At 46.1% G+C, this 27,973-nt stretch overlaps 1 protein-coding gene across 1 annotated transcript; it reads left to right on the forward strand.

Annotated features, from left to right (window-relative positions):
- CDH26 (cadherin 26) lies at window positions 1-27,968 on the forward strand (the record flags this gene model as incomplete). The annotated part of the gene is given in 19 exon segments (XM_079944598.1): window positions 1-25; window positions 121-237; window positions 1,790-1,956; window positions 2,154-2,258; window positions 4,008-4,181; window positions 5,774-5,992; window positions 10,377-10,563; window positions 10,566-10,703; window positions 11,980-12,006; window positions 12,009-12,135; window positions 12,137-12,160; window positions 12,162-12,193; window positions 12,768-12,815; window positions 12,818-12,877; window positions 13,125-13,210; window positions 15,748-15,825; window positions 21,351-21,425; window positions 22,572-22,761; window positions 27,892-27,968. Coding segments are annotated over 19 exon segments (1,956 nt in total).
- Window positions 27,969-27,973: the final 5 nt, after the last annotated feature.

Raw genomic sequence — 27,973 nt, forward strand, 5'->3', positions numbered from 1 at the left:
ATGCAGGACACAATTACACCGACAGGTATGGGGTTCGTGTCATCTAATCAATGGTTTGTACAACATTAATGTGGTTCTCTGCATCCTAGGTTTATTTTGATGTTGTGAATCGCTTAACAGGACAAATTGTAGATAAATCCTTGATTTTCAACATCAGGATCAGCGATGTGAACGATCATGCACCCCAGTTCCCTGAGAAGGAATTTAACATCAGTGTGAAGGAGAACCACACTGCAGGTATGCACGGCGGGGCCTCGGGGCTTCCTGTCCTCTCTGTTCCATGAAGGTTTTCCTACTTGCATAGTGACAGGGCACTTGGTCCTAGCTGTCTTCAGGGAGACTTTTCCCTGTTCACATCCCAAAGGTTGCAGGGTGTGGATTAGAGCAAAATGCTTGGAGGTCTGCAAGCCTCATTTTGTATTGGCAATGAAATGATGTGAAAATTGTCAGTTGGAAGAGCTGATACATAAATATCAATCTAAAATAAAGCCAAATGAATGAGGGAAGAAGAGGCAGAGGTGGGTGGTAGGATCCTGAATATCTCTGCAAATGTCTCATCTGTAAAGTGGCAGCAAGATGGCATCTAAAATCTCTATGAATCTGTGAGTCTTTAAATCCAAACCGCCCTCACTAAAATGTGCATCTATTTTAATAACACAAAAGCATTATTTATTTTGCAAAACTGTCTCGAGGAAATTTGGAAAGTTCCAAGAAACAAAAAGATTGAAACGGCAAGCATCTCTATTACTACCAATTAGAGGTAAGTACAATTAATGTTTTAGTTTATATTCTTTCAATATTTTTCTTTGCATTTTATATGTGTGTATGTATATACCCATGGTATGTTATATTTATATGTGTGTATATATTCACAGATTTATACATATAATTACAAATGTGTATTCGTATATCTACATGCTTTTTTCATCCTTATGGTAGTACAAAACGTATATGTGTATATATCGAATATTTATAAATATATGAGCATGCTTTTTTATATGTGCATATTTATGAATTTTCTCTTTAAAAATGCAATTTTGCTGTTTGTAACCTAGCAGTGTTCTCCTACAGCATCCTGTTGTGTCGTATTTTATTTTATGGTGTGCTTTAAGGTTTTTAACCAACCTTTTTGCCACTTTCTGCTATTGTCATAAAACATGCTTCAGTGAACATATCTGAGCTAAATGTGTGTGCCATTCAAGTATTTACTAAGCACAGATTCAGACAGGTAGACTTGTTGGTTCAAACTGCACACACAACTTAAGTGCTGCAATTTATCCGTCTCCCAGCAACATATGAGAGGGCTCAGTGTTCATCTCTGATTATTAAGTGCTTGAACACACAATAGCTTTCTTGGCCACTTTTATTTCTTTTATCAGTTGCTTGTTCTTTTCTTTGTCCATTTCTGCTGGTGTGATTGTCACTTTTCTACATATATATTAACAATGTGTATGTCTCTATCTGCCAATGTGTATTTCAAATATGTTTCCTGGTTTATCATTTCCTTTTAAATTTCGCTTATAGTTTTTTTGCCACACTTTTAAAAATCAAGGTACCAGTTTTGTCCTTTAAGCCTGCTACATTTGCAATCATGATTAGAAAGTGCTTCTTGACCTTATGACTATTTATCCCTCTTTATTTTGTCCGGTATGTCTACAGCGTGACTTTGTATTTAAGTATTTAATCCACTCTGGCGTATGCCTCAATGCCATTTAGCAAAGAATCATCCTCCTACTGGTTTGATAGGCTGCCTTTGGCCGACAGTAACAATTGAAAACATTCTTTCCAAGTCAACCTATTTTTGAGATGTTAACAGTGGATTTGGATCAAGAAAATACTCCAAATTCTCATGTCCTTTACGTCCTTGTTTCCCAAACACCGTTACTGAGAGAAAGTGCCTTCTGGATTGACCGTATTAGTGGAGAAATACGACCGTCAGGATGCTTAGATTACGAGGTTATGTGCACTTTATTGTTTTGGAAAAATGAAATGGGTACTCGCTCTCTGAGCCCCAGACTTAGGGTTTATGTTTGCAGTGAGAAACCCTCTGTGGCTAGACTGGCTACTGAAATTGCTAAAATGGAATATTTCTGTGTTAACGTTCCCCTTTCCTGTGTCTGAAGGGCTTGACTTTCCTTTTCCTCTCCACTCAGACTGCTCCTCGGCTTGCATTCCTCATGAGAGCGGGGGATTGTGGAGGACCACCGTTGTCATCCACGGCCATGGTTCACATACGTGTGCGAGACGGCTACAACCACGTGCCACGTTCAGCCGCGACTGTGTAAGGCGCCTGCGCGGCCTCGGCTTCTAAGTCCCCACACGGATGGCCTCCACGTCCTAGGCTTGGTTTTGCTGAGGGAATTCCCCATATCACCCAAGATGTGTGCAATGCTCCAAAATAACGTAAATTAGAATCAAGATGTCAACTATACTGATAGAGAACCAGTTAATAACAGTCACGTGAGCTTGCATTTTTACTATTTTGTGCCAGAAACTGTGTTCAGAGCATTTCCATGGATCCTTAGGTGCTTACTGGTTGGAGCTGCTGCGTGATTTCCATTCTGCAGGTAAGAGAACCGAGGCTCGGGGAGGACGGAGGATCCCTGCTCCATCCGCGTCAGGGGTTCTCAGTTTCCACACTGTTGACATTTGGGGCTGGAGGAAGGGTACGGGGGAGGGGGGGGGGAGGCTGCCCAGTGAATTGTAGGATGCTGAGCAGCCTCCCTGACCTCTACCCACTAGATGCCAGTAGCTCCCCCAGGTGTGACAACTGAAAATATCTGCAGACCTTGCAGAACTGGCCCTGGCTGAGAAGTCCGGACCTGAGCTTTGTGCACAATGTTCAGAGCTCTGAAATAGGAAAGATGGGTAGGTGGGTTCGGGCCTGGCTTTTCCCAGCTCACCTGATTTATATATATTGGGTTCCACACAGGATTTCACATGCCACTAGGTCCTCAGGCTTGAAGAAAGTGTTGGCACCCACTGTTCCCATCAGTTTGGAAACACCATACCACTTAAAATACAGAAGATTGCTAAGAGAGAAAATAAAAACCCATCATGATCTACCTTCAATTTCTTAATTTTTCATTCTTCCATATGAACTTTTAAAAGGAAAATGTCCATTGTATTTGTGTCCTTCTCCTGACCTCTTTCAAGGAGGCCTTTCCTGATGACCTGGTTAAATTCCCAACCTGACCCCTGCAACATACACACACTCAGTTCTCAGGTCCCTGGTGATGGGATTTTTGCTGTCTTTTTCACAGCACCTAAACCAGGATCTGGTACACAGTAGCCTTTGTTGAATAAATAAATGCTACAATTATTTTTTTAAACTGTCATTTAAAAAAATTAATTGTATAGACCAAAGTTGAAATGTTTTCAATGAAAGCATCTCACCTAACAGTATATAATAACTGAAACATATTTATTATGTTTGAGTCTTGTTTCAAAATCCTTCTCTGGCTTAGTTAAAAGCTGTGCTCCCAAAAGTAGGGCTGGAGAAAATATACGCTGTTATTTTGATGTGCTCATCTAGAGAAATTATCTTGTCACCAAAAGTGTTGAATAAGGAGCTATTTGAAAGATCTATTATATGTTAGAAAAACGATCGTCTTAATTGAAATAATCATAAGAGCTCTATTTTAGGAGAAGAGTTAGATTTTTTTTAGGCAGCATAAACTAAGGTATGTATTATTATTTTAAAACTTCTTTAAAAAGTAGTGCATCACGTTGAATTGAAGGGTACTTTTAAAGTTACTCAGCTATTCAGTTATTCAGACACCAAGTCACAGGGACCAGGGAGGAGATGTTTGTTACTGATGCTTGTTCTGCTGTAACAGGCAGAGTTGCAGATCCTTAGGGGTCAAGTTCAGTCACAAGACAAATATCCAGGTTGTTGTCTCCAAGGCCTATGTTTTCTTTCTTCTTTCTTTTTTTTCTTTTTCAATTGCATTTCTTTTTCTCCATGACACTGAAATAATGATTGCTTCTGTCAGTGTAACATTTAGATAGCGGATGGCCGAGCCAGCCAGGGCGTGTTATGTCTTGAGGTCCAAGATGGTGATTCGCCATTTACGTCAGCATGGAGAGTGAAGTTCAATATATTAAATGGCAATGAAGAGGGACATTTTGACATTTTGACTGATCCTGAGACCAATGAAGGGATTTTAAATGTAATCAAGGTAAATGCATCCCCGCAGGTAGCTATAGATGTTGAGGTCCTTTCTGTAGGATTCCTGACAATGAAATAGGCGCCAACCGTGGTGATGATCCGTGTGTTCCGACCCCCATGGCCAGTGAGGAAGGCAGGGCTGCACAGTGATTTCTGCCACGGACCCTCAGCCCTTTTGCCTCCATGGCTCCTCCCACCAAAATTATACATATCAATATTAAAGATTTTTTTTTAATTCTTTAATAATTTATTTTTGGCTGCGCTTGGTCTTCATTGCTGTGTGCAGGCTTTCTCTAGTTGTGGTGAGCAGGGGCTACTCTTCGTTGTGGTACGTGGGCTTCTCATTGCGGCAGCTTCTCTTGTTGCAGAGCATGGGCTCTAGGCATGTGCTGCAGTAGTTGTGGCATGCAGGCTCAGTAGTTGTGCCATGCGGGCTCTAGAGCGCAGGCTCAGTAGTTGTGCACAGGCTTAGTTGTTCCACGGCATGCGGGATCTTCCCGGACCAGGGCTCAAATGCATGTCCCCTGCATTGGCAGGCGGACTCCTAACCACTGTGCCACCAGGGAAGTCCCTTAAAGATTATTTTTGATATGACTAATTACTCCAACATTAAATTTTTTTGTTTTAGACAAAATATAATAGATTTATATAGTCCCTAACATTTTTTTCTCCTGTTGTGATAAAAGCACTTAAAATATTTTCTCTAACTCTATGAGTTCATTGTTTTTCCTCCTGGGCTTGAAAGAAATTAGAACATTTGCACGGACCCGTAAAAATATTGTGGGCTCCTGGCAGTTTGCCTGCTGTGACTAGTGGAGAGCTGGCCCTGCAGTAAAGTATTACTGTCTCATTTACTGATAAGGAAACCGAAGCCCAGAGAGGTTGGGTTGTTTTCAGGAAGTCACACAGCTGGAATAGCGGTTCAAACTGGGGCAGTCTGACTCCAGTGCCTTTAGTCTTAATTGCTCTCAGTAGACCCTAGAATGACCAGTGCCTCTGGTGCAGTGCAGGTGAGTCGACCTGGGGGTCAGGTTCAAAGGCAGACCTGAGTTAGTAGGTCTGGGGTGGGGCCCGTTTCTGCCTGTCAGTGTAACAAGCTCCCAGGTGATGCCGACGGGCCACATCCACCCTGTGAATAGCAAGGCTCTGTGGATTCTCTACACCAGCCTGGGGCTGAATTCAGCCTGGGACTGAACTTCCCAGATATTCCGAGTCTTTCAATCCTTTTAAATCACTGACCACTTTGTACCCTGAATAGCTATGATCATTAATATCTATATTTCCCTAAGCTGCCCTAATTTTTTTGCAGTAGAGTTGTCACATTAATGTTTTATTAGGTTATGGTTTTTGTTGCATTTTTCATTACCCTCTGATGGATGGTGGCTCTTTTCAACCAGGAGCGGGGAGGGGAAAAAAAGAACTCCATAAGTGATCTGAAAATGGGCTGATGACTGTCTTTTGATCGTTATCAAAGACGATGTAAATAATAAATGAAGCACAAAAGCCACAGGCGCTGGGTTGACAGTGACACGCGTGCTGAGCAGGCTTCGTCTGGCCAGCAGAGCTGCGGGTGCTGATGCAATCTTCTCTCTGCGGCGGCCGCCTTTGGACTGTGAGACTCAGCCAGTGCGGAGCCTGGTCGTGGTCCTGGAGAACAAGGAGCCGCTCTTCTCCTGCGAAGGGGGGGCGGCTTCAGAGGCCCCGCAGGCTGCGGCTAGCACCACCGCGAGTGTGCGGGTGGCCAGCGTCAACAACCCGGCCGCCTTCCTCCCCGGGACCTTCATCATCAGTGAAGGCGTCGGCGCTGGGCCTGGGACTCAGGTGGGAATTTTTAATGCTACTGATCCGGACAGAACTGCCAGCCGGATAAGGTGGGGAGACAGGAGCGGGACGGGTGGCGGGTTATGCAGAATTAGCCACATGCCCCAGAGGATCCCTGTTGGAAATTAGCTCCTTTCATGTGCTCCTGAGGACGACTCCATTCCAGTTATGAGAATACCAGAAGCCACCCAGAACACACTTCCCCAGGTTCGATGCCTGCTTGTTTCTGTAGCGGTCTCTGACCTCCAAGGGTGGAATCCACTTGTCCGTTTCCTTTGCATTTAGCACAAAATTCTTTTACAGTTTTTTCTTGTATTAAAAGAATTTGTTATGTATTTCTAGTTCCCCTTTATCAAAGGTTGTAAACTGGCGGCCCTCTGGCTTCTGGGCGACAGAAGTGTTTTCTTTTTCATTGTGGTGAAATGTATGTAAAGTTTACCACTATCAGCATTTTCAGGTGTGTAGTTCGGGAACATTAAGTACATTCATACTGTACGTCACAGTGTACCCTCACCACTGTCCATCTGCAAAATCTTTCCATCTGTCTCTTTTCATCTTCCGAAACTAAAACTCTGCCCCCAGTAAGCAATAACTTCCCGTTCCCCCCACCCCCAGGACCTGGCACTACATTCAACTTCCTGTCTCTATGAATGTGACTGCTCTAATGATGTCATATAAATGGGATCACACAGGATTTGAACTTCTGTGACTGGCGTATTTCACTTAGCATATAATGTCCTCAAGTTTTACCCGTGTTCTAGCATGTGCCCCAGCATTTCCTTCCTTTTAAAGCTGAGTAATATTCCATTCTGTGTATATACCACACTTTATCTATTCATCCCTTGATGGACACTTGGGTTGCTTAGTGTTTTGTTTTTAAAAACACAGTTTCGATAATCCCCAAGAAGGTGGCAGAGTGGGAGGCACAGGAATCTCTCTCCCCATCCAGACAGTCGTGCTGGCAGAATCTGTCTCATGTACCTATTTTGGACCTCAGGAATCTGTTGAAGGCTTGCACCTTCCAGGGGAAGGCAGACTGTAAACTGTGGTTAATTTTGGTCCATTTCAACTCTTAGCACAGTACCTTCCCCAGCAGCTACCCTTCCCCACCTCCAGCCCCACGGAAGGCAGCTGTGCACGTGTCTCTGGAATTGCGCACACTGCTTGTGGGAGCCGGGGTGGGCAAAAAATTAACAGAAGTTAATTCCCTTCTTATCAGTAATTACTTTATATATAGAAAGATTAAACTCTCCAATCAAAGGCCAGAGATTGATAGAATGGATAAAAACACATGATCTGAGTCTATGTTGTCTTCAAGAGGCTTTCTTGAGATCCAAAGACAAAAACAGGTAACCTAACACCGTATACAAAAGTTAACTCAAAATGGATCAAGGACCTAAAATAAGACAACTCTTAGAAGAAAACATAGGACAAAAGCTTCACAACACTGAATTTGGTAACGATTTCTCGGATACGACACCAACGGCACGGATAACAAAAGAAAAGATAGTCAAATCAGACTTCGTGAAAATGGAAGCATTGTGTGCACCAAAAGACACTATCCACAGAGTACAAAGCCAGATGGGAGAAAATATTGGCAAGTCATATATCTGATAGGGGATTAATATCCAGAAAATACAGAGAACTTCTCAAACTCAGCAAGAATAAGAACAACAAAAAAACCTGTGATTCAAAAATGGGCAAAAAACTTGAATAGACATGTCTCCAAAGAAGATATACAAGTGGCCAATAAGCACATGAAAGATGCTCACCATCACTAATCATCAGGGAAACGCAAATCAAAACTACAGTGAGATACCACCTCACACCCAGGAGAATGGCTACTGTAAGAAAATCAGAAAACAACTGTTGGGGAGAATGTGAAGCAATTGATACCCTTGTGTACCACTGATGAGAATGGACAATGGTACAGCCTCTGTGAAAAACAGTATGGCAGTTCCTCAAAAATTAAAAACAGAATTATCGTATGATCCAGCAATTCCACTTCTGGGTATGTACCCAAAAGAACTGAAAACAGGGTCTCAAAGAGTTATTTGTACGCCCACACGGATAGCAGCATTATTCACAATAGTTAAAATGTGGAAACAACCCAAGGGTCCACTGATGGATGAATGGTTAAGCAAAACGTTCTCTATACGTGCAATGGAGTATTATTCAGCCTTAAAAAGGAAGGGAATTCTGCAACATGCTACAGTGTGGATGAACCTTCAGGATATTGTGCTATGTGATTCCACTTATAGGAGTACTTAGAGTAGTCAAAAGTCAGAAAGACAGAAAATACAATGCCGATTGCTAGGGGCTGGCGGGAGGGGAATGGAGGGTTATTGTTTAATAGGTACAGAGCTTCAGTTTTACAAGATAAAAAGAGCTGTGGGCATGGATGGAGGTGATGGTTGTATAGAAATGTGAAATATTTAATACCACTGAAATGCACACTTAAAAATGGTTAAGGTGGTAAATTGTATGTTACGTGTATTTTACTGTAATAAAAAAGAAAAAACTAATAAAGCTGCCATCATTTAAACATCAGGAGATTAAGCTAACAGCCCAAATTATCTGGTTGTTCTTGAAAAAGAGGAAGATTCGGCATCACTGGGTCTGTGTCCCACGAGGTCACGATCATCTGGGGCGTAGAGAGGGTCCTGCATCATGTCCCTTCCACCTCTCACTCAGCAGCTGGCTCCAATCCCCATCAGAGCAGTTCGCTCGTTTCTGCCACGTGCTCAGACCGTCGCGGGCACGAGAGTTTGAGATTCTTCCTTAGAGCAATGCTTCTCAACCATTGAGAAGGACCATATTTTGCTTCTTTTAATTTCCAATTCACTGTGGAGTAATAATTTTATAAAATATGAAAAAATAAATTACAAAAAATGATTATGTGCTTGGGGGTCACAGTAATGCCACTGACTATAAAAATTCCCCAACACTTGCTCTCAGTTTCTGCTATTGTCTCATTGTGGGCAGCTAACCAAGAGCTCCAGACCAGCACAGGTCCACGCCGGTGCATGCTGAGTTAGAATAAGAATCACCTGGAGGGCCTGTTAAAATGCCCGTTGCTGGGCCTCACCCTTGTGGTTTCTGATTATGAGGCCTGGCGTGGGGACTGAGATTTGCATTTCTAGCAAGTTCCAAGGTGACGCTGAAGCTGCTGGTCCCTGGACCTTGCTTTGGGAACACCCATGTAGAGCCTGTATCTGATTCAGTGCTGTGTTCCCATCCCTACAGTATGGTTGGTCCCTTTAAAAACCATGACCTGTCAAATATCAGAGAGAGAGTTACTGACCTTTTCCAAAGCCTTTACACAGCATGAAAGAGAAGGCACGGAAACTCCCTTTCTCTGGCCCTTTGGTGGAGCTGCACCTTTTCTGTGTTTGCCTGTGGGTACAGGCCTTTCCTTCTGCGGGTCCCTCAGGAGGAGCAATAGCTGTGCTTGGTATTCCGGCTTGGTTCCAATGGCTGCCTTCTTTTTTTTTTTTTAAAAGGGTTTTTTTTTTTTAATAAATTTACTTTATTTATTTATTTTTGGCTGCGCTGGGCCTTTGTTGCTGCACGCGGACTTTCACTAGTTGCAGTGAGTGGGGGCTACTCTTCATTGGGGTGCTCAGGCTTCTCATTGTGGTGGCTTCTCTTGTTGCGGAGCACGGGCTTTAGGTGCACGGGCTTCAGTAGTTGTGGTGAGCGGACTCAGTAGTTGTGGTGAGTGGACTCAGTAGTTGTGGTGAGTGGGCTTAGTTGCTCTGCAGCATGCGGGATCTTCCCGGACCAGGGCTCAAACCCGTGTCCCCTGCATTGGCAGGCAGATTCTCAACCACTGCACCACCAGGGAAGCCCATGACTGATGTTTTAATCTACTCGATGATTCTACATTCTACCTCTTTCTACAAATGATGTGAAGGGGCAAGTGGTTTTCTTTGTTTGTTTGTTTTTAAATTTTATTTATTTATTTATTTATTTATTTTTGGCTGCGTTGGGTCTTCGTTTCTGTGCGTGGGCTTTCTCTAGTTGTGGCGAGCGGGGGCCACTCTTGATCGCGGTGCACAGGCCTCTCACTATCGCAGCCTCTCTTGTTGCGGAGCACAAGCTCCAGACTCGCAGGCTCAGAAGTTGTGGCTCACGGGTCTAGTTGCTCCGCGGCATGTGGGATCTTCCCAGACCAGGGCTCGAACCCATGTCCCCTGCATTGGCAGGCAGATTCTCAACCACTGTGCCACCAGGGAAGCCAAAGTGTTTTGTTAACTTATCCTGCCCAGATATTCTGAATTTTCAAAAAAGCAGGAAAACAGATTGAGCCCCTGCAGTAAAGCTTATGACTTTGAGAGGGAAGCGGCCTCAGTGTTTCCATGGAGTGGTTCTTTTCCCAGAGGCTGAGAATGCTAATTCCCCAGGGTTCTGTGTGCATGGAGCGGCCTCTTTAGTTAATCAGCAACCCTCTTGGAATCTCCCCGCCACAGGTGTCCCGCCACGGACGGGGACGGGGCCCATGCTGCTCTTCCTGTCAGACACCAACGACGACACGCCCACCCTCCACCCACGGTCTCGATACCGGGAGGTCTGGAGTCTGCAGGAGGCAGGCCCCGCCCCATCGAGGCGGAGGACGGGGCCCAGGAGCCCTACTCCCACCCGTTCACCTTCAGATTGGACAATACGTGGGCAAACACAGAAGACACGTGGAGGCTGGCGGAAAATAATGGTGAGTATTTGCATTGGTCGGGGATAAAGGATGGAAAAAGACAGAAACCTGACTTCCACAGACTTAAGCAAAAGAGGAATGTGTTAGCTATGTAACCGAGAAAGAGGCTAAGTGAGCCTGTCTCCCAGCAGAGCTGGGGGCCCCGAGAACTTCCTGGAGAAGGCAGCTCCGGACCTTGGCCCTGCCTTTCTCTGGGTCCTTTCATCTTAAGGCAGGCTCTCCTCTGGAGGTGGCAGGGTAGCAGCTGGGAGTCCCTGGGACTCATCCTGGCACCTGGCAAGAAGGTGTACCTCACTGCAAGGCTTGAGTTACCTGTCCTGCTCAGCATCGTGGGTGAGGAGGGCAGAAGTGCTGATTGGCTGGTTCTGAACCCACATCTGGATCTGGCTGGGATCTGGGCTTAGCCTCTCTTGACCCACACGGGCTGAGAGTTCAGGAAGTGTGGGCTCCCCCAAAGGAAAATTGGGGTGCTTTTACCAGGAGGAACCACCGGCATCCAGTGTCAACATCCTACTTTGTGCTTCTATTAACTGGTCTCTAGGATGTGACCTGTTTTTTAGTTGAAACTGTGAGTCCATGTTTATATTTCCCAGACCCAGAGTGTGCTGTAAAGCGTTGAAACGTACCCCCAAAGAGGTCTGGTCTTCCGGGAGGTGATCTCCAAGCCCTCGGAATATCCTGCCTGATAAAAGTGTCTCTGCTTACCTAGGGGAGGGGATCTTGTGTCCGTCAATAAGAACAATGTGATTTGGGGTGTGGCCTTTGGGTCATGTAAGCGTGTGGGTGTCAGTTAACCAGCCATGTGGGTGGCTAACCAGTTTTACAAGACCAAGTTCTGATAAAGACTGTGGACACAGGGCTCGGTGAGCTTCCCTGGTTGGCAACATTCCACGCATCTTGTCACTCATGGATGCCGGGAGGTGCCGTGGTCCCGACTCCATGGGCAGGAGAACTGGAAATTCTGCACTTGATACTTTTCTAAACTCTGCCCCATGTACTTCCTCCCTTGACTGGTTTGAATCCATATCCTTTCAGTGTAATAAACCCTAACCCTGCGTATACAGTGTTCAGCCAGTCCTGAGTCCTTCTAGAGAATTATCAACCTGAGGGTGGTCTTGGGAACCCCTGCACTTGCAGCTGGTGTCCGAGTGAGGGTCGCTCTGGTGACCCTGACTTCATACAGAGCCTTGGCACGTGGGAGGCACCTAGGAAATACCCGCCGAGCAGCTGAACAAATGCACAAGTCAGTGCAGCTAAGGTCCCTCTCCCTCTGCAGGTCGCTCAGTGGAACTTATGCTGAGAAGCCTCCGCGTGGTGACTACTTGGTGCCGCTTTTCATCGGAGACAAACAGGGACTTTCCCGGAAGCAGACTGTCCATGTGAAGGTCTGTTCCTGTCCCGGTGGATTCACATGTGCAGAGCCCTCCGTCGGGAGCCGGGCTCCTCCAGGGGGTCCTGGCCTCTCTGTGCAGCGTTCATAGCTCTGGCAGGTCAGCAGATACAGGAGCTACCCTGGGAATGCGGCTCCTCTCCCCAGCCAGGGGGATGAGTCCTCGGGGGTGGGGAGCAGATGATGGCCGAGGTCAGCGTGATGCCTTTGAGAATAACCTCTAGGCTCGTCAGAGTCCCAGACTCAGATCAGAGGTTGCCACCCTGGTCAGAAATGCTGCCTGCCTGGCAAGGGCAGCTTCTACTTAGTACACAGCAACTTACAGCCATGGAACCTATAGATGGACACTGTCTGAGGGTGACTGTATGGTTTATAATAGCTGAGGGCAGCCATGAACACAAGCTCCCAGGGTTGGCAAAGGCTAACGAGGAAGCTCAGTTTTCAAGGAAATAATAAAATATTACTGCTCACATGGTATTAATCAGTTCAACAGATAGTCATCTGGCACCTACTTGTGCCCCAAGCTGTGCTAAGTGCTGTGGCTACAAAGATGCTGAAGGCGCACTTGACCCCTGAGTTCATGGCTGAGTTACAAGTTAGCAGGACAGGATCCTGCTGGAACCTCTGATCTAGATGAGCTTGTGCACCTCGTTTGCGCCTTTCTCTCATCACAGCCGCTCTGCTTTTCCTGCTGAGATGCTATTTTGTGTCTGAAGCCAGAGGCAGGGCTGCTCTATCCCACGTGAGGAAGGCATCCAGACCCTGATCATGTGGAACGATGGGAGTGGAGCTGCCCCGTCCAGGTAGTGAACTCAGTGCTTGTGTTTCATGTCGATGCGAGTTAGGCACGGCCGTACTGTTCTCACTCACTGTTCTTTCTCATTTCACCATCTCACCATATTTGAGTAGCAAATGGGAAAGAAAGTCCTGTGAAAATTGTCTAACCCCACTAAACTGATTATTATTTTAGGGCATTGGTTCTCAACTGGGGGTGATTTTGCCCCCCCCCCCCCATTGCCCCCTGCCCCCAGGGGACAGTGGGCAGTGTGGAGGCATTTTGGTGGTCACAACTCAATTGGGAGTGCAGTGGGGGGATGATGCTTTTGGCGTCTGGCGGGTAGGAGCCGGGGAGGCTGCTGAACGTCCTACCGGACACAGGACAGTCCCCACAACAGAGAAGTCACTGGCCCGAGTGTAAGCAGTGCCAAGGCTGAGAAACCTTGTTTAGGAAAAATGACTTTTGCCAGGTGGAGTTTCTCTAAATGGAAAACATGCTATGCTCCCTCATTAAGTGAGCCCACGCTGGCTTCTTGGCCGTGGTGTGGGGTGAAGTAAGGCAGAACCCACTCATGCAGCGTCTCCAGCAGAGGTGGAGCAGAGAGCCCACTGGCCCTGCAGGGACAACCCTGGGCCTTTGTCACGGTGGGCGAGTCATTTCTGCGCATCCTCAGCTGTGAGCGAGGGAGGATGAAACCAGCCTCAGAAGTTGGTTATGGGTCAAGGAAGACGAAGCCCATGACAGCACCTCACAGGCCTCCAACACAAGGTGGAGTCAGCCAGCGACTGCTGGGTTTTCACACCTGCCGCCTCTGATCCTGGCCCTGCCTTGGCTCCATTGCCCTCGTTAGCAGCTGGGCCGTGAGATACAAGCGCTGTGAGCGCTCCTGTCTGTCTTCACTTCACTCTGAACTAAGGCTGCTTGATCCAAAAGACGAAAGCCAAGAACTGTCAAAAGGGAACACTGTCTTTCACGCAGAAGATTCAGGTTGCCTCATCTGCTGTTGTCTGACACCTCTACCCTCGGTTTTCTCCTGGAAGGAAGAGACTTAGTGAGATGATTTTGGGAAAAGAGAGTCAACTGGACTTTGGTCCCTGGCTCGGATAAATAGGGAGATATTCTAAAAGATGATTGGTGGTTGGAGAAACTGATGGTTGACCAAGACTCCTAGGGTTCTTCCCACATTTTCTCTCCTCTGTTGGCACAAAGGAAGGGGAAGTAAGAGCTTTGGACCACATTGAGGATGCACACACCCGTAAGTCCATGTCTGTGCAGGCCTGCGTTCAGCCCTGCCTGTCGTGGGGACAGGAAGGTAGAGGCGTGGTCCGAACTAGCTAGATAGTTGGATTCCCAGAAGGAATGCCCCCTGCCCCCAGCTATGAGAATAGCAGCTACCTGTTTTGATTTGTTTGTGTAATTTTAAGAAGGAAACCATGCTGACGAACAACAGTGCTTTGTGGGACAGATAGAATCCCCTGCCTCAGGCAGTTCTACTCTGCTCTGATGCTCAACCATCCAGGAAAATGGAAAGAGCTCCTGAGCCAGGGGCTGTGCTTAGCCTCCCGCTTGGTGGGTGGAGCTGAGGCTGCCCAGCTGGAAGGAGGCCAGTGGGGAGGGCGTCTCCCCAGGCACTGGCTGAGGGCACTGCCGAGGTGGGAGAGGAGCTGGTGATGCCTCTTCTTGTTGGCCAGCTGCTTAGTGGTTGTCTTTTGGGGAAGGAGGAGCAGCTACAGAAGCAGAGTGTGTGGAAGGGAAGCTTGGTCATTGCAGGGCTAGGCCGGCAGGTTGGAGGGGGTCTGGTGGCACTGACCAAGGGCCAGCTGTCAGAGGGACATGAGTACCCAATCCGGGACAAGGGGCCTCTAGCTCATCTTGTCCCAGAAGATGTCCTTCCTCTCATCTGCTACTCACACCCCAGGACATACCCCCGCTCCTGCCACAGTATCTTAGGGCTATGAGAACGGGGACCCAACAAACCTGGGTTTCGGTTCCCAAACTGTGCCTTATCAATCTAACCAATCCTCGACTTTCATATGTAAAGTGAGATCAATGATGTTCTTTTTCTCTCAAGCTTATTGGACAATTTAATCAAGTAGCACATGTAAATTAGTAATTACTGGTACATAGTGAACAGTGGCTGCTACTACTAGTATTATTAACAGTAATTACCAATTATGTCTTTGTAGCCATTGGTAAATAAGGCTACCCCAAAGTGTCCACGCTTCTCCGTTACCCATCTCCGTTAGCCTGAATATACCAGCCTGCATTCACACACCGGGGACATTGTACACTCCTGGGAAGACTCCTTCATCCCAGATGCCATCACTGATTCCACCCACCTTGTCCTACTCTGCCGCCGAACACCCCCGATCAAGAGGTTCTGCAAGATAGCATAGGGGCCTGCCCTCTCTGTGGGGAAGCTGGTGAGCTCTTACAGAAGGAAATCCAGCACCCATCAGCTTCTGAGTCCCTCAGTGAATATTGGTTGAATGAGGAATGGATAAGGCTGCACACAGCACTGCCCAACCGCGGTGACCCCAAGAGCCTTCACTGTGAGTCTTCGAAGAGGATGAGAACAGGCTTTTAGATGCCGAGGCCCTAGTGAAACAAGGCTTTTGGTTTTGTTGGTTGGTTTTTGTTTTTACCATCACTTTACCTGAAACACTGAACAACAAGAAGCTCCACTTCCTAACCAGCAATTACAGAAGCATCCCCTCCCCAAGTATGTCCTCTTGCTTCATAGGACAGGTGTCTGGATGCTTCTGTGATGGCGCAGAACAAGGCATCTGGGGGAGATGATACTCCTTGCCCTCTGCATTTATTACCGCCATCTGTAATTTCAGCTCCTGTCATATTTCTTTCCCTGTGTCCCGCAGGAAAGGTCATTTGTCAGGGATCAGATGTCAGCCCTGTCCGTCAACACAGCCGAGGCAGGTGCCACGCTGGGAGCTAAGGTAAGTGTGGCTCATTTGCTGCTTGGGTTGAAACAGAGGGGTGGCTTTGCTGTTGGTCCCCCTGGGGGGGGACACCCTGGCTGCTCCCCCAGCCCCCAACCCAGGATGATCCCCTGCAGGCCTGATCCACACCTGCCTCCACACCAGCCCCACCTGCAAAGGCCGTGCGATTCTGCTCAAGCTCACATGGCTTCGCCTCCCAGCTCAGGTGTCAGATGACCCGGGGCCCACATTCCAGTCCGTCCACTGCTACCATTACGACTTTTTGCCACATGCAGATGCCACTTGCACTAGTGTATTAAAAAACTTGTTTTTCTTTAAATGGACTTGCATACCAATGAAATACACTTCTTTAAATAGGAAATTTTATATTTCAACTGTAAATGAAAAACCAGTTTTGCTTGTATAAAGAGCAGGTAAGTGCTCATAGAAATAGAACCCAGTAATTCCAGGTAGAAAATGTGGAAGGAGAGAGAGAGCCAAGCCAGGCTGGCACCCGATGGAGACTTTCTCCTGTTGTCATTAGGAGTATGGAAGAGGAATTAGAAAGGGACTAATTTTCTTGCTGTGCAATTCAATGTCATTTAAAACCCTGTTCCCGAACTGGCTGAACCTTCCCTTCTCTAAGAGGACGATGATCCCACTTTGAAAAAGAGCGAGTTGACCCAGGGCTGCCGTCATTTATTGGGCAGGTGCTTGGCTGGGGTGAGCAGGTCCAGGTCCAGAGGGCATCTGCCCACCAATCCACGCTCCCAGGGGAAGGGAGTGCAGAGACTCCTGGGGGGCTGGCGGGGGCCTCTCTTTCCTTAACTGGTCTGTAAGCTTCGGGAGGCCAGAGCATTGCTCCTGGTAAGCACACTAAGAGCTCTGATCCACTGAGCGTGCCCTGGGGTTTGCACTCTACGAGCATAATCCCACTGCATTTTCACCAGACCCGTGCAGGAGGGGAGGACACCAAGGCCTGTGGCTTCTATTTCTTGGAGTGTCTCTGGGTCCCCTTTATGATGTCCTGCAAATAGCAAGTGCACCTGTGGTGGCTGGTTGAGTCGACAGCCATTCGCATACTTGCCCTAAGTGAAGTTGTCACTTATGATTTATCAGGTAACCTGATATTTTAAAATCTGTGACAAGACATGAACTATCTTAAAACTGTTGCTAAGGACCATTGCCTGCTTTATTGTCTTTGAAATTTTATTGCATGATTGAAGGGCTTATATTAAAATAATAGAAACCCAAAGCAAAAATTGTCCACACTCCTATCCCTAAATCTAAGCAACTTCATTTGTCTGTGTTACCCTCTAGATCTTGTCCGTGGGCATATTCAATTGTCAGGTGTCTATAACGTCATCGGTAGAATGTTAGAATCGACGTCTTCAGGTCACATTGGGGCATGCAGTTCCATTTCACTATAGTCCCTTTTCCTTGCTTCTCTCCACCTTTCCTTTTCTACTCCCACTCCACCACCTCCCCCATCATAATGCCAGTTTTATTTGCATATGAGTATCTGAGCAGGGAAAGGTTGTGCCTTCGTTTTCAACTGGAGGGAGACGTGTTGTCTTTGGAGTTTCCCCTAGCGTTTTCCCCCAGGATTTAGGCGAAATGCTGCCATCTTCGCCAAGTGCATCAGACCAAGTCCACTTCGTGCTGGGGACTCTGGTGAGTTCCACAAGCTCACTCCCTCCTGCTGGGACTTCACTGATGACTGACAGCTGGTTCCCTTGAGAGGCGGCCCTTCTAGAAGATTCTGTGATATGGGTAGAACAAACACATAGTCAGTGAAAACCTTCTCATCTGTCTACCTAGTTATTGTGATCGTTGGTTGTTACTGAGTTGTTATTTGATAGTGCAGATCAAATACGACACTTCTCAGAACAGCCGCAGATAGATACATTTCCCTGTGTCCATCTCTTATAGAGATCATCTGTAAGATCAAGAGCAATGGCCTTGGCCCTGGGCAAATTCCAGCCCAGTGATTCCATACCTCCTGCCAAATGGAACCCCAACTCCCCTTTATACACTCCATGTACAAATTCTACAACTGTGGCTTTGCTTTTTAACATGACTTTTCAGACTCACAAGAAGTTGTAAAAATAGTTCAGAGAGTTTCTGTGTACCTTTCACACAGCTCCCCCCAAGAATAACACTGTCTATAACCATAGTATGCTTTCAAAACCAGAAAACTGACTGTGGTACAACACTATTAGCACAGGTCTCAAACACAGACCTTATTTGGACTTCACTAGTATAACTAGCTATTATTTTAACAAAAAATTTACTTTTCTGACAAGAACTAAACGAGGTTCTCAAGGTCCAAAGAGCCACAGTTTTTATGATGGAAACTTCTAAAAAATAATTCAAGATCTCTATAATTCATTATCTTTTCTCAGGCTGAGATTGCACCAAGATTACAAATGTGCTGTTCTTTTTTGCGCAGACATGGTGCCATGAATCCTTGAAAGGGCCTGTGTATGATAGGTGTGTCCCTCTGGTCCTGGAAGGGCCAGCTTCACAGGCGTGGAACCCGGTCAGTCCCACAGGGCCCTGTGCTCAGAAAGGCCCTGTGCTTGGTTAATGCTCTACGGTCACCATCCTGAAATTCTGCGTATCTGGACAAGGGGCTCCCATTTTTATTTTGCACTGGGTGCTGCAAATTATGTAGCCGGTCCTGAGTCTTAGGGGTTGCGTGCGTCTCATTCACAGACTTTGAGGCCATGCTCATGGCACAAAATGAGTCTTATAGGGATTTTGTGGACCCAAGATGGGGCTCAAAAATCTTATATTCTCATGCTCCATCCCCACAAAGCAACTATAAAACTCACCCATGGATTTCAGCTGTGAACACCTACACGGCTATCGTTAGAATTATTATACCTTTAGCGCAGAAACAAAAGGCAATGTGATTACAAGAATTTCTGGCTGTGTGTTTGTATCCTTGGGTAATTTATATGAAACCAATGAAGACTTCATTCTTTTTACTTGAATTAATTAATTTTTCATTTTTTAAAAAATTTAAGGGTCGTGGCACGTTTTTTGATCCAAGAAGTGTGAGAAACAAATACCCTCCTCCTGTGAGTACAGATGAAGATGTTATCATGAAAAGAGTTACCTTACTGTCCTGATAGCCATGGGAAGCCCTGAAAATGGGAAACTGGAAAGGGAGGAGGTGAGAAAAAACATACCCACCCAATATCCAAATAGGCCAAAAGAAGTGAATGTGGGAAACAGATGAGAAGTAAATGAAGTACCTACATCTAGACTTGAAAGCATCAGAGTTTTTCAGTCCCTGGCAACCTTCCTTTGCTGCTGAGAAGCTAAGAACTTGGTGAAGGCCTGAATATTCTTTTGCTCTGATTCTTTACAGATTTGTAGAAGTTTTGAGCTAAGGGGGCCATTGAAGCCATCTGGTCCATCTTTTCCCTAAACCTTACTAGCAGCAGAATCCTTCCTTACAAATGAGATCCTACAAAGAATGCCATTATAAATAAAACAGAAAAGAGGTGTTTTTTATTAGTACCAATTTTGAAGCACATTAACGTTTATAACATATACATATTGCCAAAGCAACAAATAAAAATAGTGATTCGGTTGAAAACAACAACAAAAAAGAAGTTAGGCATTGTGGAGGCAGTTTGCGAAATTTTACCTTAGCACCTAATTCGTTGCCTCACGTTGTTGAAATTAGTTCTTAAAGTATCAAGAAAACTTCAATTCATGCCAATAAGCACTTTCAAATATTTTTTAGGGAGCTCAATTGATCATATCAGGTTCCCTTTGATTCAGCAAACAAGAGACAAAAAGCATCATTCAAGTTTCATAAAAGCAAATTATAAAATTTTTGCTTTTATTAACATGTTGGGGGGACTCAGTGTAAAAGATGTAAACCCTTCTCCATTATATTAGAAAAATAACATTAAGTATTATTATTAAAATAATCTTCCCTGAAATGAAATTCAAATACTCTTGCCGAAGTATCTTTGAGAACTCACAGGTCCTGGGGACACAGCTGAAGCCAGGGTCTCAGTGCAGAGAGGCCGGGTGAAGGGAAATGGTGCTGTAGGCCAGAGTGGACACACATGGGGCAAAATGCAGCAAAATTCAGCATATGGTAGGCCCTGAAATTGGCTCAAGGCAAGTTTGGAGACTGGCGCAGCCTCTTCCACTGCCCGGGAAGGACCGTGGTGTCTGACCCGTGAGCACGTTGGAAGAAGGGCCTATGTCTCTGGGATCGTCCTCTTAGAGGCCCACGGGAGCTGGAGGGTGGCCAACTGAGGGCACAGCATCTCTGGGCAGCAGGTCCTCAGGGCTGTTTGTAGGGGTCACCCCTTGCTCTCTCTTTCGCTAAGTGTGTTTAGTTCAATTCACAATGGTGGGGTGTGCTGCGTTTATGTATATAGATAGATATGTGTACAGATAGGGGTGTGTGTGTGTGTGTGTGTGTGTGTGTGTGTGTGTGTGTGTATCCTCATGGACATGTAAAATTATTCCAAGCTTTACAATTTTTTTACATACATCTTCTGGAGTGCACTAAGTACCCCTAAACCCAGGGGTTATCAGAAGTCACTTCAGCCATAAAGCCATCAGTGTTTTAGAAACACAAATTGTATCATGTCACTCTCCAGTTTAAACCTTCCCAGCGCTGGCCATTGCCCTGTGATAATCGGCAGCCCTGAGGCCTGAGGCCGTGTGGTGGCCTCTGTCCTCCACCTGCAGGTCTGAGCTCCCGCCAGCCCCCAGGCCGCTGCTGGCCCTTCCTTCTCCCTGGCCGCTCTGCTCCTGTCTCCTGGTCCTGCTCCTGAGAGGTCCCCAGGCTCAGGCTGGGTGAGGTCTCTCTTGCACCTTCCACGGTCATCACTGTGTTTCTCTCACCCTGGGTGCTGGCCCCGTGCCTGCATGAGCCCAGGAGTGAGGCTGCCTCGCCTTACCCTGTGCGGGCCTGACTTACATGATGCAGTTGGGGAATCTGTGGGTTCCCAGGCAACCCCCACATGGTGCACGCTGCGTCCATCTCCTCACTGCTCTAGCCCACTCCTCAGCCGGTACCCCAAGACCCAGGTCCATGAGCACTTGCCCGGTGAATGAGTGGAGGGCGGCACACCCACTACCACACATGAGGTGCGGCTGACCCAGCAAGGACAGGAAGAGGAGAAATTAGAACCTGGGGAAGAGCCATGTGGTCGGGGGAGCAGGAAGTGGGATGAGGTTCCCTGTGGGAATCAGCTGTTTGCTAAATCTCGTTTGTGGAACGGTCCCAAAGCCCACTGGCCAGGCTTGCTCGGCTCACTTCTTCCCTAGAAGCCAAGGCGTTGAAGGGTCTATCAGTCAAAACTGGCAGGGCCTGCCCTCTCTCCCACCACACACATAGGTGACATCTGATCAAACTGCCCTTGGCCCGCTGTCCCTCAAGGAGAGCTCTGGCAGCCCTCCGCCCAGCGGTGGCCCCCTGTGTGCTGGCCAGAAGAGGCCATCACCTTGGGGGGAGCTGTGAGTCCTTGGTGGTGTTAGGACTCTGCTTCTTTGCTTTGTAGGTTTACCTGGATACTGTGGTGCCCAGAGGACCCCTGGAAGTGAGGGTACGAGTGATGGCAGGGATGCTGAGTCAGGTAGGAAGGCCTCTCCTTGGTGGTGAATGGGTTCTGCTTCCCCATCTGGCCCCACACTGACCTGGGGCCACTTCCTCCTAATCACTGTGTCAGTCAGCTTGGCTGCATAACAAAATACCACAGATAGGCAGCTTAAACAGCAGACTATTTTTCTCACAGTTCTGGAAGCTGGAGGTCTGAGATCGGGGCACCATCATGGTCAGGTTCTGGTGAGAGCTGTCCTCCTGGTTCACAGACGGTCACTGTCATGCTGTGTCCTTATGTGGCAGAGAGAGAGGGAGAGAGAGCAAGTTCTCGGGTGTCTCTTCTTATAAGTACTCTATTCCCGTCGTGAGGGCCCCACCCTCATGACCTCATGTAACCTTAATTACCACCCAAAGGCCACACCTCCAAATATCATCACATTGGGGGTTAGGGCTTCAACACAGGAGTTTGGGTGGACACAATTCAGCCCATAGCAAGTGCTTTCATGGGAATCCTCATTCCAGGGGCATTTCTGCAGATCAGCACAGCCTCGGACAACAGTGAATGGTCTCTTTCTGTGAAATTATGAAAGATGTGGGTTGACTGTGCTGGAGGGAATTATTGGGCAATAACATTGTCTCTCCTGGAAGGTTCCTCAACACAGCCACCCTCTATTCTTGGGCAAATTAAACAGTGATTTGGGAGTTGGGGCAAACGCATGGGTAGTTTCAAGGGAAGGGGCTGGAGCAGGTGCTGTGGAGAGACGCTCTCTGTGTGTCCCTGGCCCCAACCCACGCGGGGAGGCTTCAGGTGCTGCTTCCGACCCTAAGGAGCCCCATACGTTGCAGGAAAGTTGGGGCTCAGACCTGTGAAATAATAAGTGCAAAGGACTAGATCAATGCTTGGTGGGCGTCGTCTGCCAAGAGTTACTTTACTTGGCAAAGTCGTGGATGATAATCACTGTGTACCAGGCCCTGTCCTAAGGAATCAAAAGGTATTAACTCAGTTCTTGCATCAGCCCACCAGGGCAGGTGCTATTATTTTCCTTATTATAAAATGAGGAAACTCAGGGACGAAGAAATTAGGTACCTCATTCAAGACCAGTCTGTAGAAACGTCTGCGACAGTGGGGACAAGGCCCTGCCCACCATGGCATTTACCTTCTCTCGCGGCTCCCCTGCAGCAGCTCAGTGGTGCTGACATCCCCAAGGGAGACCCTGATTACCCACCTCACGTCTACGCAGAGCAGGGCAAGTGTGAGCGAGTAGAGACCCGCAGTTCTCTCGCCTTCTCCGAACATGACCTGTGGCCCGACTTGCTGGACTCTTTGGGGCCACAGGCTGCTCCACTCGAAGAAATATATTCTGAGTCAGGTTTTCGTTTCTTAAAAACTGCATATTATGGTGAACTGGAATAACTCATGAAGGGGAAATCACTTTTCTAGAATGTTTCTTCCTTACTTCCTTTTTAAAAAAATTACCTTCTAGTTCTTGAATGAGGTTAAACTGAGTCTGGATTAAATGCTTGGACATTTGCAGACCAGACATCTTGAACCAAAGTGAAACAGCAGGTTATATTTTATAAAAATTCGATTTGTCAGGCAGATTTTCTAGAGAAACTTGAATTGTGTAATTCCTTGCTTCAGCTCGGGGAAGCAGCTCATGGCTGCTCATAGCCCAACTCTGAGGGTAAATAAAATATAATCCACTGATTACCCCCAGCTATTTGGGAAAAACTGGGGAAACAGATTTTTTAAGTGCTTATTTAAATTTCTATAATTATGATTCTGCTTCAGTTTAAGTGAAAAATAGGGAAATGTTTTCTAGAACATTTGTGATCAGTATTTTTAGTGATTTTTTAAAAAACATAAATATTAATCCCATTGTAGTTTTTGAGTAGATAAATAGATAAATATTTTATCACGAGAGAAATGATTATACTTAAAATTTGTGAGCAGTACATACTAAAAAAACCAAACTGACATAATTTAACTTGCATGTATTATGTAAGTAAAATAACTTAGGAGCCTTTGAGTGAATAAATTCTGATTAAATTTTATCTACACACAAAACCACAAACTTTAATTGATTTCTACATGTCCACCTACCGCTAGTGTAAATTGTGGGGGAGGGGATAGTTTCCTTTAAATATCTAAAAAAATGTAAATAGTAGGACATGTGCCCTATATATACTCAGTTTTCTTGTCTGAGTAATAGATAAGAAACTGGTTAAGCAGAATTTTAAATGCTACCAGGACACTTTAATGTATATATTAGATATCTAAAAGCCTGTGGCAAATTCTACAAAATTTATATAATTAATGAGCGTAGTCTTTTGTTAGTCCCCTCTTGAACCTGAGGGATAAATCAGGAGAAGCACATTTGTGTCAAATGAGTGAAATGCTATATTAAACCTAAGTTTTAGCTGACGCAAGCTTAAAACTTTCCCTTTCTTTTTAAAGAAGCTGTGCAAATGCTTACTTTAAAGCGATCTCAAGAATTTGTACATAGTTATTTCATGTATCACCTACTGCTTTGAGTAACTGAAAAAGAAGAAAAACCATCTCCAAAGCATTGGAAAGTCTAAAGCTGACTCACAGTCGTGTAGAACAGCTATGCTAATGCTGGAATGATTCCGAGGAGAGTATAGGACATTTTCTGGGTAATTCAGGATAACAGTAATATCTTAGGATAGTATACTTTTTGAGTCTGAATGGTTGCTAAGGATCAGTATAGGTGGTCACTGGACCTTTCTGGATCTGAGGCAAGAGACAGAAAACTATGGCCATGGGGTAGATGTGGCCCACCGTCTGTTTTTGTGAATAAAGTTTTATTGGCACACATCTGTGCTCATATGTTGTTTAAGGGCCTCCATGACCCCTTTGTGCTGCCGTAGCAGCGCTGAGTAGTCAGGATGGAGACGTATGGCTCACAAAGCCCAACACATTTACTTCCTGGCCTCTTAAAGAAAAAAAGTATGCTGACCCCCTTGTCTAAGGCATTCTTTTTGGGAACCCCACATTGTAACAAACGTATTAAGATATATCCGTACTCTATGTTAAAAACAAATACATTGCCATACAATTAAGGAAGGTTTTAGATAACTTTGCTTTTGGCTACGGGTAACTTGGCCCATTTACTAATGGTTATGAAATCTGGGCAGTTGTACGTATTTGTGAATTCTTGCATTATGAGGCTCTCTCCAACTAATTGTTCTCAAAAGTAATAAAATACTCATGAAAAATTCATGAATCCCAAATTTAACACTTAGCAAGAACAAAATGTTATCTTTTGTAGGTACTTAATTAGACATGTATTAATTTTGATTTTGCTGCTTTCTTTGTGTATTTTGAATCCTATATATATGTTTTCGTAGGTCTCAAGCCTTTGGGATATATTGTGCAGTGGAGACACTGGCCCTGTTGGCATTTTATGAAGCATACCTGGCATGTAATACTTTGACTCTTCCCTTTAGACGCCAGACTATATTATATATTATCACCTGTCCCAACTGATGTCTGCAGGGAACATCCTTGGATGTTGGCCGGTTCTCCCCACAAGTTCATTTTCAAGTCTATCTACATGCTTAGAAAGGTTTCCATTAGAAACATCAGCACCAGGAGGTTTTGGAAAAAAATGTTAGCCTCCAGTGGAATTTATGTACACTCATGAACTAAACGAAGTCTTACTAATGGCAACGAAGAAGGCAATAAAACAGAAATAGTAAATATTTTCCTAGAAAATGTGATTTTATTGAGAACATTAGCCTCCAAATTACTTAGCAATCCAAAGATAGCTGCCATCTCATAAATTAAATATTTATTTTGCATTTCATCAATTTTGGGTTTCCATTTATATTAACGGTCTCATTGGCTTTATGGAGTTTTTCATCAGAGGAGTTTGTTTTGCTTACTTTTATGATTTACTAAACACAGAAGCTATCTTGGTTGTTAAAAACTTTCCCAAGTGAGGGACTTCCCTGGTGGCCCAGTGGTAAAGAATCTGCCTTCCAATGCAGGGGATGCAGGTTCGATCCCTGGTCGGGGAACTAAGATCCCACGTGCCGCGGGGCAACTAAGCCCACGCACCACAACTAGAGAGAGAGAAGCCTGTGCACTGCAATGGAGATCCCGCGTGCCGCAACTAAGACCCAACGCAGCCAAAAATAAATAAAATAAATAAGTATTAAAAAAAAAAAACTTGCCCAAGTGAAACACTAACCCAGGAAATCTTATTTTATGTACTTGTAAAGTAGGCATAGCAACAGTCCCCTCAAAGATGGCATGTGGACAGAAGACTGCAGACTTTGGGTAGTCATTGTCTCTCCTGAAATGTGTGTGTCAGAGGCCAAACAAATCTGCCATCAGGAAGAAGGAAGAGGAGAAAGAATGCTGGAGATATAAAAACAGGAAGGACTTGTCCTTTCATTTTTCCCAGCATGAGGACACTGGTGCTGGAATGGCTGCAGCAGCTGCTAATCGTCTCAATATCTGTCACTTCTCCTTCCTCAATAAAAGAACCCTGAATTTTTGGCCATCGAGAATGCGAATGACATTTCCCACCCTCCCTTGCAGCCAGGTATGGCCATGTGACTACGTTCTGGCCAATGGAAGGCAACTTCCAGGAAGTGTCCTTGAAGCATGGAGATGTAGACTCATCTCTTCCCCCTCTTCTCTTCTACTGGCTGGAATGAAAATGTGGTGGCTGGCACAGGAGCAGCCATCCTAGACATTGTCGTTAGAGCTGATGCATGGTACACCAACAGGATAGAAGGGATGGAGGTCTCTGACACCAGAGAGCCCTACTGGACCCATCCCAGGACTCCCTTACTCTGGACTCAAACTGAAAGAGAATTAAATATGTCTTGTTCAAGCCCATGCCATTTTGGATTTTCTGTCACTCATGGCCAAATCTAATCTTAACTGATACAAAATATAGGACCAAGGTAAGCAAACTGTAAGTAGGAGAGCTGAAACTTGGGGCGTTGGCTTATGGATGTGGTCGGGGGCAGAGACTCAGATAGTGGGGTCTGGAGGACAGGTGACCCATATCGGGCAGAAACAAAGCATTTGCTAACAACTCTCCTCTGTTGTTTTTTGAAAAGCAGCCCTTGCTCTGAACAAGGATTGAGGAAGGAAATGGTAGGAGAAATTCATAATGTAGAAATGCATTAGCTGCTTCTCACTGCTTATAGCAAAGTCCCACAAAAGAGATGGACATGGGTGACTGCTGGCCAGGGCAGGTGTGGCATGAAAGGTAAGGCAGCTATGCTCATGGAGACCATCTCTGCCTGAAGCCTGCAATCTAAATTGACTGAGAACTGGGTAATTTGGAGCCTTGCAGGGTTGAAAAAAGCAACCGCTGCATCTCTCAGATGACATCAATCATTGGAAAGGTTCTGTGCAAAGCATTGCACTTAGTGGAAAATAAAACTAGTGCCCCGTCCTACCAATTTGTAAACCTTGTGGCAAAAGTCACTTTAAGGATGTTGCCTTCCTACCCAGGCCTGTTGCTTCAGGTGACTCAAGGTGGGCGGTGCCGTTGTGCTGAGGGACGGGAGACGTTGGCCAAGCGAGCGTGGAGGCCAACAAGGACAGGCCAGATGCTCCAGGGTTATAAACTGTGTCTCAACAGAGAGAGCTGGCTGGAAACAAATAGATCAGAAATCTTTACGTTTCTGAAAAAATGCTTTGCCAAAGAAGCCACAGCATGGTCTGAAAAAGCCTGCGATTGTTCAACCCCAAAGCAATCCCTGAAAACAAGGAGCAAGCTGTGAAAACCATGCAGGTCCCAGGAAGGGCATCCCCTCCGGTACCCACGCCGGTCAGCTGTGGCAGGGGAGACAACAGCAAGCACGCAGGTAGGGGCCGGGGGCGGCGACGGCTGCAGGGGTGTCTTCACTGTTCCTGCCTCCAGGATTCGCTCATGTGTATGGATCAATGATAATTGTGTTTATTAGTTTGCTTTTCTCCAAATGGGCATTTTTATTGCAGGCGTCTTACTTATCTACCTTATGCTGGGTGTATTGGGAACCAGGAACTTATGATTTAGTTTGTAGGTTGTAAAACCATGAAGAACCTCGTCCATATCTGTTGGAGAGGACTGGGCTTTACCCTGGGATCTTGGATTGTGAGCCAGATGCAGTAATTGGGTGGGGCTTTGCACTTGATTCCCTTGGGGGGGGGGTGTGGGAGGGGTTCTGTGTGTAGAAGAAGGGCAAGCAGGTATGTGGGCGGCCAAAGCATGGACGGCTGCGGAGACTACTGTCTCCCAACCCCCATTGTCCCTTCTTTCCTTCTTCCCCAAGTTTGAGTGAGGGCTACGGCTTCCTCAAGTGACAATGACATTTCCCAGCCCTCCTTGAACTAGATGTGACCAGGTGACCATGTTCTGGCCAATGGGACTCACATTGCAGAAGCAGAAGCAGAAGCATATGTGCAGATGCTGAGATGGCTCCTTGAGGAGAACAGGATGCCTCTTTCCAGCCCTCTCCTCTCCCTGTAGGCTGGAACATGGCTGTAAAAGCAGGCTATCGGGAGACCTTGGGAACGGAGGCTTCCGACCATGGGATGATGTGTTAGAGCCT

This window comes from Stenella coeruleoalba, assembly GCF_951394435.1.
Source record: "Stenella coeruleoalba genome assembly, chromosome: 15".
NCBI lineage: Eukaryota > Metazoa > Chordata > Mammalia > Artiodactyla > Delphinidae > Stenella > Stenella coeruleoalba.